Genomic DNA, 17,274 nt, shown 5'->3' on the forward strand with positions numbered 1-17,274 from the left:
CGGAAGTATCAGGTACTGGATGTTGGGGCCTGTTTTAGAGAAGCATTTCAAACACAGAATGTTTGAGATGGGCGCTGCAGACGGAAGAGGGACGGTCGACGATCTAGGTCTATTCATAGGGTTTGAAATGCTGACTCGATCTGTGTCCAAGATGAAAATCGAGGGAAAATGAATTGTACTGATTGATTGATTTCCGAACTGAATACCAGGGTGGTGCAAAGGATTTAACCTGCAGATAGGCATGTCGATAGGGGCATTTAGCACAGCATTAAGCTTACTAGCACTGTTAAGTGTTATTGGTAAGCTGTAGCGCTGTGGCGTGGCACAGTGCATTCACAGCCACGCTGCGGAGCCCACCGAGACAGCTCCTTGACATTCTGATTGGTTTCTGATGACCTGCTGTCAGCGGGGACTGCTTGGCTGCCGTGTTTCAGTGGAGCGAATCCCGTCGCTGGTTTGTTGCCAGCGAAACCAGGCCTTCATTCATGCCTGTGCACTTTGTCATCGTCAAAGGCCGAGAGAACAAAGGCTGCGTCGATTTGTCGGCACTGCAGAGCGGCTGAAGCATGGCAAGAAACAAATATTGCCATCAGTGCCATCCTTTAGTGCGCCAAGTTTCTACGGTTGCATTTGATCCAGGTGACTGGACTGCTGCGGCCACTCAGCTACAAGTCAGCCCCAGAGTATTGTTTTGTCCCTGTCTGTATGTATTATTCGTAACTAACTAGTGCTCCGCCTCTAAATCTCCGTATTCTCCCACCCTAGGCCGGCCGGTCCTGCCTAGCAAGCCTCTCAAACCTTCACTGCAACATCCAGCCAAAACGCCAAAACCCTCGCTTGGTTGTTTGCCCTCAACGGTCGTGCGCACATTTTCCCTACTTCTTCATCGCCCGTAAACACCGAATTTCATCAGTCTTCGCCCGACCTAGCATTTGCAACTGCTTCATTCCACAACCTCCAGACCAGCCGGCCCTTCACGATCCACCCCGAGTCACCACTGGTAAAGCCCGAATGGAGCCCTGCCTTACATAGCACCGTCATTTCGCATCAAAGTCTTGCTTTCTGCCGGCGCGACCATGGTTGCGTTGCGGTCTCTCGCCGCCGCCGCCGTCAGCGTTGCGCTCTTCTGGCAGACGTCGCTCGGTAAGTCGTCTTACCCATGGCCTTAGGCCTCCGGCTCTGGCTAATCCAATGTCCATGTACCAGCCGAGTCGTTCAAGCGAAATCCTGTCGACTATGTCACATTGATTGACAATGTCCAAATAAACACTCCCTCGCAGCGAGTCAACGCGCATTCCAAGTTTGATCTCACTTTCACACTCCACAAAGGTCACCAGACAATCAGACTTGCCCTCGAACCCAACGATGACCTCATTCCCGACAACCTAGCCGTCACTGTTCTCGACTCTGACGGCCAAGTCGCTACCGCCCATCCCGTCGTGCGATCCAACCACAAGGTATTCAAGGGTCACGCCTTTATCCAGCGCCATGGCATGCAGGGATGGTCCGCCGCCGGCTGGGCCAGAATCATGGTCTTGAAGGACGGCGATGAGCCCGTGTTCAACGGCGCCTTCCGCATCGACGGCAACAACCACCACGTTGAGACAGCGGCCAAGTATCGTTTGGTCAAGCATGAGGGCGACCCTAGCGTGCAACTCGCGGATCAAGGCGCCGCCGACAAAACCATGGTCGTATGGCGCGACTCGGACATTGTACTCGATCATTCTCAATCCGAACTAAAGCGTCGAAGTACTGCTAGGAGCGCACTCTGCAGCTCCGATGAACTGACCTTCAACTCCAAATACGATCCTGTTGCGCGGGACTTTAGCCCTCTGCAATCCATGCCCACGCACCGACTCTTCGGTCGCCAATCTATTATCGACGGTGGCGGCGGTGATGATCCTGCTGGCAATCTGATTGCCAGCATCGGCTCTTTGGACGGATGTATCAACACGAAAAGGGTAGCGCTTGTTGGACTTGCCACCGACTGCACGTATTGGGGCGTATTCGGCTCCAGAGAAGCTATCCAGGATCACGTGCTTGGCGTCGTCAACAAGGCCTCGCAACTCTACGAGTCCACATTCAAAATCTCTCTCGCCGTCAGGAACTTGACCGTCATTGATTCAAACTGTTCCAGCGGAAGCACCACTGCGACACCATGGAACGTTGACTGCTCGCCCTCCTTTAGCATTACCGACCGTCTCAACACATTTTCCATCTGGCGAGGCAAGTCTCAAGACAAGAACGCGTACTGGACTCTCCTGACCAAGTGTCCCACTGATAATGCTGTCGGTTTGGCCTGGCGTGGTCAGCTTTGTCGTCAGGGGTCTGCGCCTAATGGCGGCACCAACGACACGATTGCCAGTACCAATGTCGTCGTCACTGGCCCTACGGAATGGCAAATCTTTGCTCACGAGACTGGGCACACCTTTGGAGCTGTTCACGACTGCACCCCCGATAAGTGTCCCGTGAAGCAAACGGCCCAGACCTGCTGTCCTCTCACAGCAGAGCGATGTGATGCTGGTGGCGAATTCATCATGAACCCCTCCACCGCCAGCGGCATCACCCAATTCTCTCCCTGCACAATTGGCAATATTTGTTCTGGTCTCAAGGGCAACGTCAAGTCAGACTGTCTGACTGATAACAAAAACGTCGAGACCATTACCGAGAGCGTCTGCGGCAATGGCATCGTCGAGCCCGGCGAGGATTGCGACTGCGGCGGATCGGACAGCTGCGGCTCCAACAAGTGCTGCAACCCCAAGACGTGCAAATTCTCCGAGGGCTCTAAATGCGATCCGGCCAACGAGCAATGCTGCACCTCTAGCTGTAAGTTTGCTGGCTCCGACACAGTCTGCCGCCCCAGCAGCAGCGGCTGCGACCCCGAGGAAAAGTGCCCTGGGGACAAGGCTCTGTGCCCGCCTGACGAGCACAAAAAGGACGGCGAGTCGTGCGGCAGCGGTCTCGAGTGCGCCTCGGGCCAGTGCACCTCGCGCGACCGCCAGTGCCAGGTGGCCGCGGGCAGCCTTACGCACAGCAACAACACCAAAGCCTGCCGCAACGACTGCTTAATGTTGTGCGAGTCGCCGTCATTTATGGGCGGCTCATGCGCGTTCTATAACCAAAACTTCCTCGACGGCACAAGCTGCGGCGGTGGCGGGCGCTGCAAGGACGGCCAGTGCAGTGGCAGCTCGTGGTGGAAGGAGTTTACGCAGTGGTACCTTAACAACAAGGCCATTTCCATTCCCGTCACCTGCGTTGTCGGCCTGCTGGTGCTCTCCATTCTGGCGTCATGTCTGTGCAGCTGCGTGCGCCGCGCCGGCCGCCGTCGCGTGCCCCGGAAACCGATTAGTCCGCCACCCTCGAACAGCTCCGCTGCCGCGTGGAACCCCTACGCCAACACGCAGTGGCAGCCGCAGCCCGGACCAACGATGAGTGCGGCGAATGGCTTTGATGTGCCGCCGCCTCCGAGAAACGAGTTTCGTGGTCATGATGACAATTCGTGGAACAATCACAACGGAAACCACAACAATTATAACAGCGACAACGTGCACGACTTTGCGCCGCCGCCGCATCCGCCACCTACATACAACTATGGGAATCAAGCGACTGGGCCTCGCTATGCATAGATGATGATGGCTACAGCAAATAGGGAGGTTGGTTTTAATGGCTTTTCTTACTACCACAGGCTGATTATTATTTGTCAAGTTGCATTTTGCATATTGGCTTTGGCATTGAATGGCGTTTTGGGGTCCTGGGACATGCACAATCCTTATGCACCTGATTATTTCTTTTTGGATTATTTTTTAGGAGAGGGGACTGACTGGTAAAGAACCACTCATCAATATATTTGGTTATACCTGAGGCAGACCCGGCTCGTGACAAATGATGTAATGCGGCAGATCGTTGCGTGGCTTTGAGGAGCAAGGAAAGTGTAGGAGATATATAATAGGTAATAGGGACATTGATTCTCAACCAATGAGCATTCAGCTACGACGGGTGATTCAACACCCGGAACATCTTCCGTAGTATAGTGGTCAGTATGCAAGCTTGTCACGCTTGAGACCCGGGTTCAATTCCCGGCGGGAGAGACCGCCAGAGTCGATACGACTTTTCTTTTTTTGCATCTCAACGCATTTGCTTCATTAGATGATTCTTCTTTTAGTAAAAAGTTTCCTGCGCTTGCGAGCTGTGTAAAAGCAGTTTCATTTTTAGAGATGGTGTCATTATTACGGCGGTGTAGTCTTTTTTAGACGACTACTAATTTCATTTCATAACATTCATGATGGTAAGCACACCCACTAATGGGCAACCTTTGATCGTCCACATCCGGAAAAGCACCACGCTCTCCTTTTTTTTTTAAAGACATCATTGTAACACGCTCATTCACACATGCATTTCATCCTTCTTCCTCATCCCACCAAACGCGCACTGCTAACGTCGTCGACCAGCACGCGCCTGCTGCTGCTGCTGCTGCTGCTGCTGCTGCTGTTGCTGTTGCTCCTCATCCTCGTCGCTGAAGCCGCACAGCGTCCTCATGAATCGATATCGCTGCCCGGGAATGCTCTACAAAACCACCCGTATTAGCTTTGCCTTTTTATTCTCCCCCGCCTGTTTGCGTTCGTTTTTAAATTCCATTCCGAGGGTAGGGGATCGGGAGGGAGTTTCGTAATTAGGCCCTGCCCACTCACATCATTCATCATTTGCGCATACATCATGAGCTGCTCCGGACTGTCCAGCACTGCGAGCGCGTCCTGCCTCCTCTGCCTCTCCTCGAATGTTTCATTCTTTGGTCTTTTTTTATGATCCTCACATGTTAGCATAATCTCCCCGCTTCTCCGTCGCCTCCTTGTTTCCCCCCATCTTTCATGAGTCGGGTTCTGGAAAGAGGTGAAGCAAAGTAAAGAACAGGGGGTACAGCAATCTGAGCGCAAAACATGACGAGCTTGTTCTAAAAGAAAAAAAAAAAGTACGCGCTGAAGAAGAAAACAATGATGGTAAGCTGAAGCGCGGCAGATGCGAAGCTGAGGCGTGAAACTCCTCGGGCGCGAGATGTGCATGCAACAGTCCTAAAGCAGAATTTCTTTCGAGACAAGGATGCAACATTTCCAACAGTACGAAAACAGCATATCTTATGTCCGAGGAGTTTCCGCTTGGTTTCGTATTTGCGCGATTCAGCTTATTGTTAATTTCGCTCAGCTCATTCTTTTTTTTTTTTTTCAGATCGACTCGTTTCTTCGGCTCCGATCGGTTCGAATGGTCCTCTCAACTTGATGCTAAGAAAATATTTAAAAACTCACACAGTTCCAATCTGCATCGTCGAGCCGTCATCATCCTCGTCTAGATCCATGTCATCGTCCTCCTCCTCCTCTTCGTCTTCCTCATCATCATCGTCTTCATGGCCTTTTGTATACGGATCTTTGCCCCGCGACTGCCGATCGCGCATCTCCGCGGTAAAAACCTGTTTCTGCGGCTGCTGCTGCTGCTGCTGCTGCGCCGATGGTGACGACGAGGATGCGGTGGCGGGGGTTGCAGGGGAGCGCATCTGGCGCGCAGGGCCTTGTAGCGTAGCCGACGACGGCGACGGCATGGTTCCGCGTTTGCCTTTCTCTGCCCTTTTTTTTTTCCGTAGTAAAACCAGACTATTTCTCTCCTTGTTGGTACGTTTTCCCTCGCGAGACCTCGCGCGGTGATAAGGAATCAGAAGTGCGCGACCATGAGTTGGGGAATACGAAAGAAACTGTCTGTTTTTTTATAAAGTGTACAACGGTTCTGTGGGGCGATGCAGAGGTGCAGAATGGTCCGCAGGAGTCGTGCATGCCCGCGCAGGATCTGAATTTTGTCCGCGGTGTCAGTACGTACCTTAGGTAGTACCCCTCTTCCTGTCGTGCTTCCTGTCACACTATTTACCACCGTCAAACTTGACAAGTCATCTCAGCCTGCAGAGCAAAATGGTTGATTGGCTATTCCTATAGCGATAGATTTTTTCTTTAAAAAAAAAAAGATCCAAAATGACCCATGTCTGATGAACGCCGAGGTCACAAACAAGGACTTATTTGAAGTCTCAGTCTTGGCTTCATCGTATCAGGGTCTAGTCAGGGTCGGTCACTCACAGCAACTCCTCGCTTTTATTGGCTGACAGTTAACGGTTTCTGGATTCAGCAAAAAGACGAGGAAACTTTAGTAGACATAGACTTCAGCCCATATAGTACCCGGCATGTATAATATGTGTGCATTGCAGTAAGGACCTATGGCCTCCCAGACACCTTCCCCGCCTTCCCATACCAAGTACAAGAGCTAAATATTCGCTGGCATAAAAATGAAAACAAGGTATTGAAAACGATAGATAAAAAATGACAAAACGACCGTGACTCGATGGTGTTCGTCGCAGGCTGTATCGTTACAGTTGGACATGCTCCCGACAAGCACATGCCCTATCAGAGTATGCTCGCTTCATGCAACATGGTCTTCCAAAATATATTCTAGCTCTTGCTGCTGTCGCTTTCGGGCTCAAACTTGGTCTCGCCGAGCACCTGACCCTCCGTCGTCATGGCCGCCTGTGTCGTCTGGGGCTGCGTATGGACAGGTGGGCCGGCCGTCTGGGAAGCGGGTTGCGGCGCCTGCTTGCCGGCAGCATTGCTGGCCGCATTCAAACGCTGATCCAGAGCGCGCAGGGCAATGGCTCTGCGTCGCTCGGCCTCAGCACGCGCACCACCGGGGGCTCCGCCGCTGCCGCCGCCGCCACCCCGGCGTTGCAGCACATCGGTCGCAGAAAAGGGCGTGCAGAGACGCACGGCGACGAGCACGTCAAAGACTTGGTTGGAGACTGCGGAGACGACGGGTTTGGCGGGAGCGGGAAAGAACTCGGCAAAGGCAAAGGTCTCGGAGGCGTCGCCGCGGAGCGAGGTAGGCTGGGAGGCGTCGAGGTCGGGGAAGACGGTCTTGTAGAAGCGCAGGTAGGTCCAGCTGGCGAGGAAGCCATACATTGCCTGCCAAACGGCTGCGCGGGAGAGCAGCGGGGTGAGGCCAAGGACGGCGACGAGACCAATATAGAGGATCGGGGTGCGCATAACGCGCAGGGAGACGACGCCGCGGAATAGGGTAACGGTGTGGGCGGGCACGAGCTGGCTAAAGGCGACGAGGAATGAGATTTGCAGCGGAATGGTGCCGGCAATGGTGCAGAGACTATAGCACGGTTAGCTGGAGACGGAGAAAAGAGACAGACGGGGACGACACACGTCCAGCGCTCGTTGCGCGTGAGCGTAAAGAAAAAGACCATGGTGCCGAAGGTCAGGATGTTGGGGACCAGGGAGACGACGAGGATGAACTTGGCAAGGTCAGCCGAAGACCAGGCGCGCTCGAGGTAGCGGCCGCCCTGGTAGAGGGTAAAGCAGGCAATGGCGAGGGTAAAGATGTTGCTCTCAACGAGGGTGGTGGTGACGAGGGTCCAGGGGTAGACGAGCGACAGCTGGGGGATGAGCGTCAGATAGGGAATGACGATGCTAGCCGTCTCGCTCCATTGTCGGTAGCGAATTGCGGCGCCGAGGGCCGACTGAGCAATGAGGCTAACGAGGAGCACGCGGGTGACGGGGGGGATATTTATACGCGGCGGCATGGTGGGCGGATCTGGTCGATAGGGTAGTGCCGCCCTGGTGTTAGATGGAGAGGGTCAGAATGGTGCGAGATGGATGCCGGAAGCGGTGTTGTTGTCTGCTAGCGATCCATACGCCAGAGAGAAATACGTTGGGCGAGGGACCAAAACGGGCTGTGAGGATTCAGGAACCAGGACGTTTGAGGCTACGTTGGCTCTGATGATGCTTTGCTGGAGCTTTTTTGGGGAGAAGCAAATTGCGCTAGGCTGAAACAGGATGCCCCGTGGTTTCTGCCTTGCGCTACCGCCCGTCGCTGGTGGTTATCAACCCCGGCAAGGGATTGTCTGATCGGTGGCCGTAAGTAGAGCAAAGAATTATGATATGTTTCTTCCCTTTGGAGCTGTAGTGTAGCCACTGTTTTCTGTGAAAGAAGATATATTGGTACGTTTGCAAATGTAGCTGAGCAGTGTCCATAATCGATGGAGCCGCGGGATCGGGGCGACAGCGTAATGAGGAGATAAGCGTAGGTACGAGCCAAGACGGATCGAGACGTACATGTACCCCGAGTGGAGGGCACGAGGTAAGTGGAATGGCGTAGGCTGAGGAAGGGAGAGGATGCGCTTATGCGGCGCTATCTTGATGCAGTGCCCCGTTTGCGAGTCTTGCGTACTTGCTACCAGTCTTGAACGATATGACCAGGAGATGACATTCAAGTGAATTTCACTGTAGACTACGAGACTATTGGGTATAAAGTCGTATCAAGAACTCATCATTCCTTGGACGTCGCAGGCGCTGTTTGTGGGAGACGTCTTGGGCATGGTCAATCGAGGGCGGCATGTCGCGGACTAGAGTTGCGCAGTGTGGCCGATGTGTAGGCGCCTGTCTCAGATATGCACAAGCGTGCGGCTGCTAGAGTTATTATAATGACGGATGCAATCCATCCAATGGACGAAATGGAAGTTTGCACCAACACATGACAGCCGTACGCTAGGGACAATGAGATGTCTCGAGAGACCAGGTCCGGGGCGGGAGGGACATGGTTGGCGACAAGCTGCGAGCGGGGAATGCAACGATGCTTTACTGAGTCGACGGGATATTTTATACTTTTGTTTGTCGAGAGTGGCGGGCACGGTAGGATCGTCTTGGGGTCTGGACCGTCTGGAAGAGCAGGGGCAATGACTTAGTGGGCGCGCAGCGGTGGTTAGGTAAAGGAAGGGCTAGAGACGAGGATGAAAATTTTCTAACATTCGGCACCAGGTAGGTTCGTTGGATGGTTTGCACACGTGGGGTAGATTTGGTGCGAGGTCAGATCGAGGGATGTATTGATGAAGTCAGGGGGAGTCGGGCAACTTCAAGGTACTCGGTCGTTGTGCTATGTACGGAGTAAATAACGTAGTATCGAGGCCATGATGGATACATACCTAATTCGAGCTGATCATAATGCTAATGGTAATAATGCTAACAAGCTATAACCGTCATGTAGGTATGGTCATGGGTGTGATATAGCATGTGGTCATGTACAGAGTACTTAAAGTGCACCAGATAGCGGACGCTAGTTTCAGTGCGTACAGGGGCGGGCAGCTAGGATTTGAATAGATGGTTGGGGGCGGGCGAGTGTAAATAGATTTGGGTGGTGTGCTTTGCAGACTGGTCAAGGAAGACCAACATTTTCTTCTTGAGCAGAAGAGGAAGAAATAATGCATATGAGAGAGATGAGATGCGCAGGGCAGCCAGGACGGAGCGGACTGGTAGTCATGGCGATGCAGAGGCAATGAAGGGGGGACCTTGAGGAGGCAAAAGTGTTTTGAGATAGCTGGCGCGGTTTAATTCCATTATCTTTATTCTTTGACAGAATCTGGATAATGTGACTGGTAGATTTGTTTAGCGCCAAAAGATGGGAGATATCCACAGCTGGGCCTTGCCGCTGCCCTGCATTGGAGGAATCAAGAACAGGCGGAACCAGGTGCAGCTCGGCAGACGCAAGTTGGCGGCCCCGTGGATGCGTGCAGGTACGGTAAAAAGGTACCTGGGCTGGGCTTTCTTTTTTGCCCGGCAAGGTTGGCCGGTGCTGTTTAAAGGTACCAGGTACTTGGCAACTTTGTCCTTGGTTGTCCCCGCCAGCCAGTGACCACTGATCATTCACCACGCAGCAGGTCTCCTCTTCCCTGTAGGGGATCTTGTTGTCCTGGGCAAGTCAAGTCACATGTACACGGCAAGTCAAGCAAACGGGCAACCGTGGAAGCAAACGAGCAACAGAATAGAATACTTCTAGTTGCAGCTACGAGGCGAGGATTTCTCAAACCGCTATACCACAGTTTCAATCACTCACTGCCTTTGTTCTGTCAATTTTATCTCCAGTCAATTGCAGTCACCTTTTGCTGCCAAGATCGTCAGTTGGCATGTCGGTACGTACCTTATTTACCAGCAATAGGTAAGGTAGCTCGTGCCACTTCCAGGCTAACCCGTCTTGCCCGTGTCTCTCTGTCCGTCTGCCGTTTGGGGGACAGACTCCCCGTCGTGCGCCCGCGTCCCCAATTGTGGATTTCATCTCGCTCTTGAATCTTCACTCACTCAAAATATCCCCGTTTCAACTCCTCATCGTCCTTTACCACGCCCACCCCGATTCCCAGCGCCTCTCTCGTCAAATCACTTCCTCTTCTCTCGCCTGCTACGCGCTGTCGCTATTCTCGCCTTTTTGTCTGGTCACACCCTCCCTCCCTCCGCCGCTCCTCGGCCGCCCTCCCGGGCGCGCAATTCGCCATTCTCCCTGACCACCACAAGCCCAGCCCGGAAAAAACGCCATGGTCACTAAGGAGTTTCTCGACTCGGACAGAGTCAACTTTCTCGTTTGGAGGTGCGCACCCCCAAACACCCCGGTCCTGGCACTTTTTCTTGCTTCATCTTCTTCTCTCGCCTCGCCTCCATCATTTGTTGCCATTTTTACCTCGTCTTTCCCCCGCCGCTCTCCCTCTTTTTCGCTGCCGGTTTCCCAACCCGACTCCCGCCCCTGGTACTAACTTTAGCCTCACCAGGTACCTTTTGGAAGGCAGTATGTCCTCTTCTCAACCTTGACGCCCGCCAATCGCCGTTGTCGCATCTTCGATCCTTTCTCTGCTTACCCTACTCACCAATTCTAGATTACCGTGAAACTGCCGCCAAGTTCCAGAAAGAATGGCATGTTCGCGAACCTCACCGCGACTTGGAGTTTGCGCCCCACGTCAAAGGCCACGCTCTGGTCTCCGTCGTCAATCGCGGCCTACTCTACAATGCCCTTGAGCGCGAACAAGCACGAAAAGGCGTAGGCAACCCTTTTAATTTTGACCCTCGACTTGAACCCGTCACTATACTCACTCACCACTCTGAACCATCTCCCTCCCTTGCGCTCATCCACCACCCCCGCCCAGGTTCACTCACATCTCATCGCTAACCCATCTCACCTGCACCGCAGTTGCCCATCGGCGCCACCACAGAATCTGAGCCCGAGGCTATCAAGAATGGCATTTTTGGGCCCTTAGAATCACCACTAAGAGCCAAGAAGGAGTACGACCAAGAGACCACGGCCGTCGCCATAGAGGCCGCCCGCAAGCGCTCCCTCCCAAATATCGCAAACGCCAATGGCTCATCGCCAAAACGCGCCCGTCTCACCAATGGCTACGAAAATGGCACACCACCTGCTCCCGGAGACGCCACCCCCATGGACGTCGACCAGTCGGACAACCACGCCTACCCCTCGCCTCTTGAGGGCGAGCAGGTGCCCCAACCCGTCTCCCGCACCGATGGCCCCGAGCAGGGCACCCAGGTGGAAAAGGTCGAGGAGCTCACCCCAAACACCACCTTTATTCGCCTTGCCGACGACGTCGCCCAACCCGAGGACACCACAGCTACTGCTTCAGCCTCTGCCTCTCCCGTCACCACCGAGAATGCACCCATTCTCCTGCAGTGCGAGTGGAACCCCAAAGACCCATCCGCATTGGCAGCTACTGGCACCGATGCGCTAGCCCGTGTCTGGACAGTCTCGCGTACCACTAATACCCCAGGACACTCCCAAGATCACGTGTCCCATGCTCACAACCTCATCAGCCCCGATACCCCCAGGACAACCACCGTCACTGCCCTCGCCTGGACCTCGGACGGCTCTGCCATTGCCGTCGCTGCTGACCTCGGCTCCCAAGCCGCCGTCAACATCTGGTCCGCCCAGGGCATCCATGTTCAGTCCATGGAGGTCCCCGAGCCTCCCGTCGTCAAGCTGTTATGGAACCCATCCAACACGGGCCTGCTCGCCATTTCACCAGAAAAGGGCGGCGCCGTCGTTACCGTCTACTCATCGCTAACATGCACTTCGCTGTCGCATCATCTCCCCAATCAGGACATTGGCGCCACGCCCCTCGACGCCACGTGGATTGGCGACTCAGACTTTCTGCTTTGCGGCGGCGACCTGCTCGTCTGCCTGCACTGCACAGAGTCTTCGATTGTTCAAGTGCGCAAGTTTGAAACCAAAGATGATGACAGCTTTTCCCAAGTATTGTTCGACTGGCGATCCAGGTTGGCTGCCACATCCAGCGACAAGGGAGTACTCGATGTAAGCTGATGCCCCAATATTCCCAAACTACTTTCGCAAAGGAACAGGCAGAAGGTCGAAAGTGCAGCATTAGGGAAGACAGGCGAGGAGCAAAGGACTAACATTCGCAGCTCTGGGATGAATCCGGTCAAAGAAGATCCATATCCGCACACCAAGGCGCCATCACTACGATGGAGTGGCAGCCTCTCCCGGCCTCACACCCGGTATCCGAAGACGAACGTCTCATTGCCACTGGCGGCGACGACTGCGCTATTTTAATATGGAATGCCCGCAAGCCCGAAAGCAAAGCCAAGTGCTTCCTTACCATGGACTCACCCATTGTGCGCTTAGCATTCACGCCTGACGGTGCCTTCATTGCCGGCGCCACCTCGAGCCAGGTTCTCATCTGGAAGGTGGGTAACACCACCATGCCCCGGGCGTGCTGGAACAGGCCGCCGCATCCTGGCTGGCTCAGTCCCAAGGAGACTGACGAGGAGGATGAGCACTGCCTGTGCTGGGACATGACGGGTCAAAAGCTGGCCTATGGGTCGAATAGCCGGGTACGTCTGCCCCTTGTACGATTTGCTGCTGGTGCTAACTATCTCAGCTCGCTGTTATAAATTTTCGAAGATGACCTTGACGACACTAAATTACAATACACTTGGCTCTGACGCGTCAGAGCTACCATGGGTCACGCTCTACCCACAGTCAAGATGTTACTCCGCTCCAACATGATGTTTCTACTTGCGCACAGGAGACTTTTGATCCCCACGGAAATCGCTTTTCTTTCGTTGTGTTAGTCAGCACGACAAAAACGGTGTCTGGGAAATACTTTACTACATGATTTGGCGATTCTATCAACAAGCGATACAGAAAAAGGACGAGAAAGGATAAAAAAGAGGGGGATGAAACAAAGGAGGACTTGAGCGACAAAATACGGGATACACGACTCATTGTCGACCACCTTTTTTCTTGCACGTGGTTTCTCTGGTTCGTGAAGCATAGAAGTCACGATATGCGAATATGAGCATTTCTTATCGTCCCGGGAGTGGTTCTTATCTTTTGAGGAGTGCGATCAGGATTGGATACTGGAAACAGAGGTGGGACATTGTTTGCATGGGTTTTGATTTTCGGAGTCTTGATGGTGGAGGTTCACAATCTGGAGGTGAGGGAGTTTTCTTTTTTTCCCCTTGTTCTATGGCTAGCGCGGAGCTGGTTTCATTTCATTCTTCTGTTTTCAGTAGTGTAAATTATAAGATGTACCATGAGCGTACGAATACAAGAAGCCCTTTTTCCACCATGAATCTAAGGTGCTAAGCTCGGTGATCAGAGTGGTACGAATGGTTGGGCTCCGTAGAGGTCCGTCTTAAGTCCACAGAAGCCGAGCGCGTCGCCGGGGCTCTTGGGCACGTCAGCGGGAGCAGCCCAGACAGCATTGTAACCCTTGTGTCGCACTATTGTACGATACGGACCAGCGATAGGCTGGAAGCTACGTAGCAATGGAAACCCGCTAGGTATGAGCAAAGAGATGGATGGACGGCAGTTGTGCACCCGCCATGTATCTACCTGATACTACAATGGAAGCGCCAGCCATCAACTGACCCAGACAACTCTCAGTGCAGTGGTCAGTAAAGCCGGCACACTATTCTCCTGTTCTAGCAATCCATGTTGAACGTTTCTTTCACGATTTGTGTTGGTCGGACAGCAGCAGCAGGAGCAGGAATGGCGGATCTTGCTGCTCTTGTTGGGTTTTAGACCTTGAGAATGGCACCGCTCTTGACGTCGTAGATGTAGCCGGTAATGGGAACGTCGAGGATGAATTCTGATTTCTTCAAAAAGGCAATGTCGTCGGCGACGCTCTTGGCAAGATCCTGGATCGGGAGAAAGGCGAAATGGTCGGCGCTTTGATGGAGCTCGGCGCGAATCTTGCTGCGGAGGACGTCGTCGGTAAAGGTGAGCATGCCGCAGTCGGTCTAAATCATTTATTCCAATCTCTTTATTAGCATTTTTATAAAAGCAACATGTAGAATTATTAAAAGAAATGGAAAATGAGGCAAAGAAGAGGGGGGGAAGGGGTGGTGGTGTCAAGGCCCACGTCGAGCGAAGCGAGGGAAAAAAGAGAAAAAGAAAAGGTAAGAAAGGGGGGGAAGACGTACATGATGGATGAGGACGATCTCGCGAGTACCAAGAAGTTGCTGGGAGATTATAAGGGAGCGGATGGAATCGGCGGCACGGCCGCCGGCGTTGCGGATGACGTGGGCGTCGCCTTCAGTAAGACCGAGGATTTTGGCGGGGTCAATGCGGGCGTCCATGCAAGTGACGACTGTGACTTTTCTATAAATCTTTTGTCAGTCTTTTTTTTTTTCTTCCTCGCTTCGCTCGAGGGAGAGGAGGGGGGGGATTCGGGGAATAATGATAAACACAAGGTTCTCGGCAACACTCACACACACACACCTCGACTCCGCATCACATGCATACACACAGACACACATCTCGATTTTTTTTTTTTTGCCTCAACCACGACGACGACGACGACGCACTACTGCTGCTGCAAGCATCACGGATCAAGAGGGCACGTACCGGCCGGGGGGCATGGGCAAGTCGGCCTTTGTAAAGGAGGCAGCGTACTGCTGATTGGCGACTTCGAATTCAGCGGCGACGGACATTGTTTTAAAAAACTATAGTGTTGATTTTGAGGAGACTGAGATGGCAGTGATACTGAGATTTGGAAAAAGGAAAATGAAAAAAAAAGGCAAGTCGTCCCGAGTGGCAGGTTTATATAGATGTCTGCGTTTTTTTTTTTTTTGCCCTCCTTTTTCATCTAAACACTAGTTTATCAGTTATGCCGCTTCGTAAACGAGTTAGGTGGCAGGCTATACTGCTTTCTACAAATAAATGGTGGGATGGCAGGCCGATGAGGTTTTTTTGGCGAGACGTGAAACAACCCCTCCGCCGTCATTTTGGGCGGCATGTCGCCATCCGCAATGGTAGAAACTTGAGGGGGGTGGGTGGTGGTCATTGCGGAGAAGACAGCCCCAAACCCCTGGTCTTGTCTGGGGAATTTGATATCATGAACCAACGGCGGGAAGATTTTCTGTGTTCCTAATTTTCCTTCGAATTCGTATTATTGTTGGAGCCACTGTTATTTTGGGGGGTTGAACAAGTTTTGATTCGTTCTGCTGGCAAGATAGGACCCCCCCCTAGAATGAGCCGGTATTGGCCGGGGATGGTGCCATCCGATGAACAATTGTGAGTCGTGAGACAGACGACGGCCCGAGATTGTACCGGTCTTGTTCGGGCAAATGGGGTTTGGCTACGGCGCCTAGAATGGGAATACAAGTTCTTTTACGCGCGTTGTGGTGTGCTCTCTCGGCACCAGATGTAATTTTTATTGGAGGCATGAATGAGGTGTATGTATGTATCTCTCGTTTGAGAACGAGTCAGGATCATAGTAACCTTTGCCACATACATTACAGCCGACGAGTTTCCTCTATCCTTGAATATCCCTCCTCGCGAGACATGCATCGAATGCGCCCACCACCATTTGAAAAAAAGACACGACAAGAAAAAAATCACAGCGGCTCGCTGACATGGTATCAAAAGATCTCCCTATATCCACTACTTGTGCCACGCTCGTGCGGTGCGAGGTGCGTCTGCCACGAGGTCTCGCGCCTCGCACCGCATCAACTTGTCGCACAACCCCCTCCTGCCCCGAGGAACGAGAGAGAAGAAATTTTGGTGTCGCCCTCCCCTCTGCTTTTCTACCTTCTGTAGTCATCGAGCTCATGTCGTGGAATCTGCGTCGTGAAACTACGTTGTGGAATCTGGGGCTGTACGCTGGTGCCCTTGGATCGCGTTTTGTCATGTCTGGCAAGAATTCATCGTCTTGGGTCTCGTCGCACCGCATCTGGCTGCAAGAGAACAAACATGTTCCAGTCTCGCGACGCTGCATGTCATTTTAACTGGAGAGCACCCTTTTTTTTCTTCCATGTGCATACCCTTGAGCCTGATTGGAGAGGGGAAACATGCATACTGTACGTATGTACATGGTAAAACTCGGCCCGTAGCACGTGCATGGCTACCAGTCTCAACTGGTAGAATCAAGTTTCTCATCTCATCTCTCACCTTGTGGCCTTCTGAGAGAAAATCAAGGAAAAGGGAAAGCGAATTTGAAAGATTTAGGGAGAATCAAAAGTAAGGAGGAATAAAAAGCGAGAGAAGGGAAAATTGTAGAGAAGGAAGATTTGGCGCCTAGGAGCTCAGGCTATTCAAATTCAACATGCCAAAATTACACTCACAGTAAGCTTAAAGGTATAATTTGGCAATAGAATAAGAATTTCCACTCCATCAGAGGCCAGATGCGACACCAGACACACGAGATACCACTTGTAGTTGGTTGCGCGCATATCGGAACACCTTCAGCAGCCAATCACGGCTTCGTGCTTCCAGCGCTGCACCCGTGGTTTTCGGTTTCCTAATGGCTACTAGCACATGAATGATCGGTCGATGCAGCTGCGTCTGTCAGCACCGCCATCAGAGTGCACATGGGTATTTGGGCGACGGATCTTGACTACCGAGTAGGTAACCACCAGAGAGAGACGTCATGGCTCCTACAGATACGCTGTAACGCCAAGTAGACAAGGGAAATCTGGAAAGGCAAGGGATGTTGAAAAGAAAGTAGCGGGCAAAGTGCAAGACAAAGGTAGATTGATGAAAGCCTCAAGACATACGCAAATGAGAAGAATACAATAGAATCGAGAATATTTCAATCGGCGATGCGGATCTGTCACGTACCCGAGCTGGCATGGTGAGCGCGGAGCCAGCTTGATTGACCTCAACCTCAACATGCCTGGCCTTGTGAGGCAACAGGTTTCGCACAGATCCACCAGGGTCGCTTGACGTGGCGCCGATTTGTACCGTTACAGACGGGCCGTCCAGGAGACGGTATTTAGACCAAGCCGCCTCCACAGACGAGCCCCGGGTGGAAACGGCAGCGACACCCGTAAATGCGAGGTCAGGCCGCGAGTCTTGGGATGCCACCATCGTCGAATGCAGCGTGCAGCATGGCGTCGTCGGGGTGCATGACATGCTGCGCAGTGCTGACCGGCTGTGGATACGGCTGCGACT

The 17,274-nt window shown here is 52.9% G+C and overlaps 6 protein-coding genes across 6 annotated transcripts; 2 read left to right on the plus strand and 4 right to left on the minus strand.

Moving 5' to 3' along the window:
• Positions 1–1,076: 1,076 nt before the first annotated feature.
• Positions 1,077–3,626, plus strand: BBA_08912 (Blood coagulation inhibitor, Disintegrin; the record flags this gene model as incomplete). Its single annotated transcript, XM_008604009.1, has 2 exons — positions 1,077–1,143; positions 1,207–3,626. 2 exons carry the CDS (start codon positions 1,077–1,079, stop codon positions 3,624–3,626), a joined length of 2,487 nt encoding a protein of 828 aa, XP_008602231.1.
• An 805-nt stretch (positions 3,627–4,431) lies between these two features.
• BBA_08913 (uncharacterized protein) lies at positions 4,432–5,587 on the minus strand (the record flags this gene model as incomplete). The annotated part of the gene is made up of 3 exons (XM_008604010.1): positions 4,432–4,563; positions 4,689–4,791; positions 5,298–5,587. 3 exons carry the CDS (start codon positions 5,585–5,587, stop codon positions 4,432–4,434), a joined length of 525 nt encoding a protein of 174 aa, XP_008602232.1.
• Positions 5,588–6,479: 892 nt separating this feature from the next.
• Positions 6,480–7,612, minus strand: BBA_08914 (eukaryotic integral membrane protein; the record flags this gene model as incomplete). Its single annotated transcript, XM_008604011.1, has 2 exons — positions 6,480–7,182; positions 7,236–7,612. The coding sequence occupies 2 exons, from the start codon at positions 7,610–7,612 to the stop codon at positions 6,480–6,482; spliced, it is 1,080 nt and encodes a 359-aa protein (XP_008602233.1).
• Positions 7,613–10,390: 2,778 nt separating this feature from the next.
• BBA_08915 (LisH protein) lies at positions 10,391–12,991 on the plus strand (the record flags this gene model as incomplete). Its single annotated transcript, XM_008604012.1, has 6 exons — positions 10,391–10,443; positions 10,622–10,638; positions 10,727–10,887; positions 11,038–12,168; positions 12,279–12,707; positions 12,827–12,991. The coding sequence occupies 6 exons, from the start codon at positions 10,391–10,393 to the stop codon at positions 12,989–12,991; spliced, it is 1,956 nt and encodes a 651-aa protein (XP_008602234.1).
• Positions 12,992–13,898: 907 nt separating this feature from the next.
• BBA_08916 (carbonic anhydrase) lies at positions 13,899–14,813 on the minus strand (the record flags this gene model as incomplete). Its single annotated transcript, XM_008604013.1, has 3 exons — positions 13,899–14,120; positions 14,304–14,481; positions 14,728–14,813. The coding sequence occupies 3 exons, from the start codon at positions 14,811–14,813 to the stop codon at positions 13,899–13,901; spliced, it is 486 nt and encodes a 161-aa protein (XP_008602235.1).
• Positions 14,814–16,494: 1,681 nt separating this feature from the next.
• BBA_08917 (uncharacterized protein) lies at positions 16,495–17,190 on the minus strand (the record flags this gene model as incomplete). Its single annotated transcript, XM_008604014.1, has 2 exons — positions 16,495–16,659; positions 16,942–17,190. The coding sequence occupies 2 exons, from the start codon at positions 17,188–17,190 to the stop codon at positions 16,495–16,497; spliced, it is 414 nt and encodes a 137-aa protein (XP_008602236.1).
• Between the last annotated feature and the right edge of the window lie 84 nt (positions 17,191–17,274).

The sequence above is a fragment of the Beauveria bassiana genome (assembly GCF_000280675.1).
Source record: "Beauveria bassiana ARSEF 2860 unplaced genomic scaffold BBA_S00042, whole genome shotgun sequence".
In the NCBI taxonomy this organism is placed as follows: Eukaryota; Fungi; Ascomycota; class Sordariomycetes; order Hypocreales; family Cordycipitaceae; genus Beauveria; species Beauveria bassiana.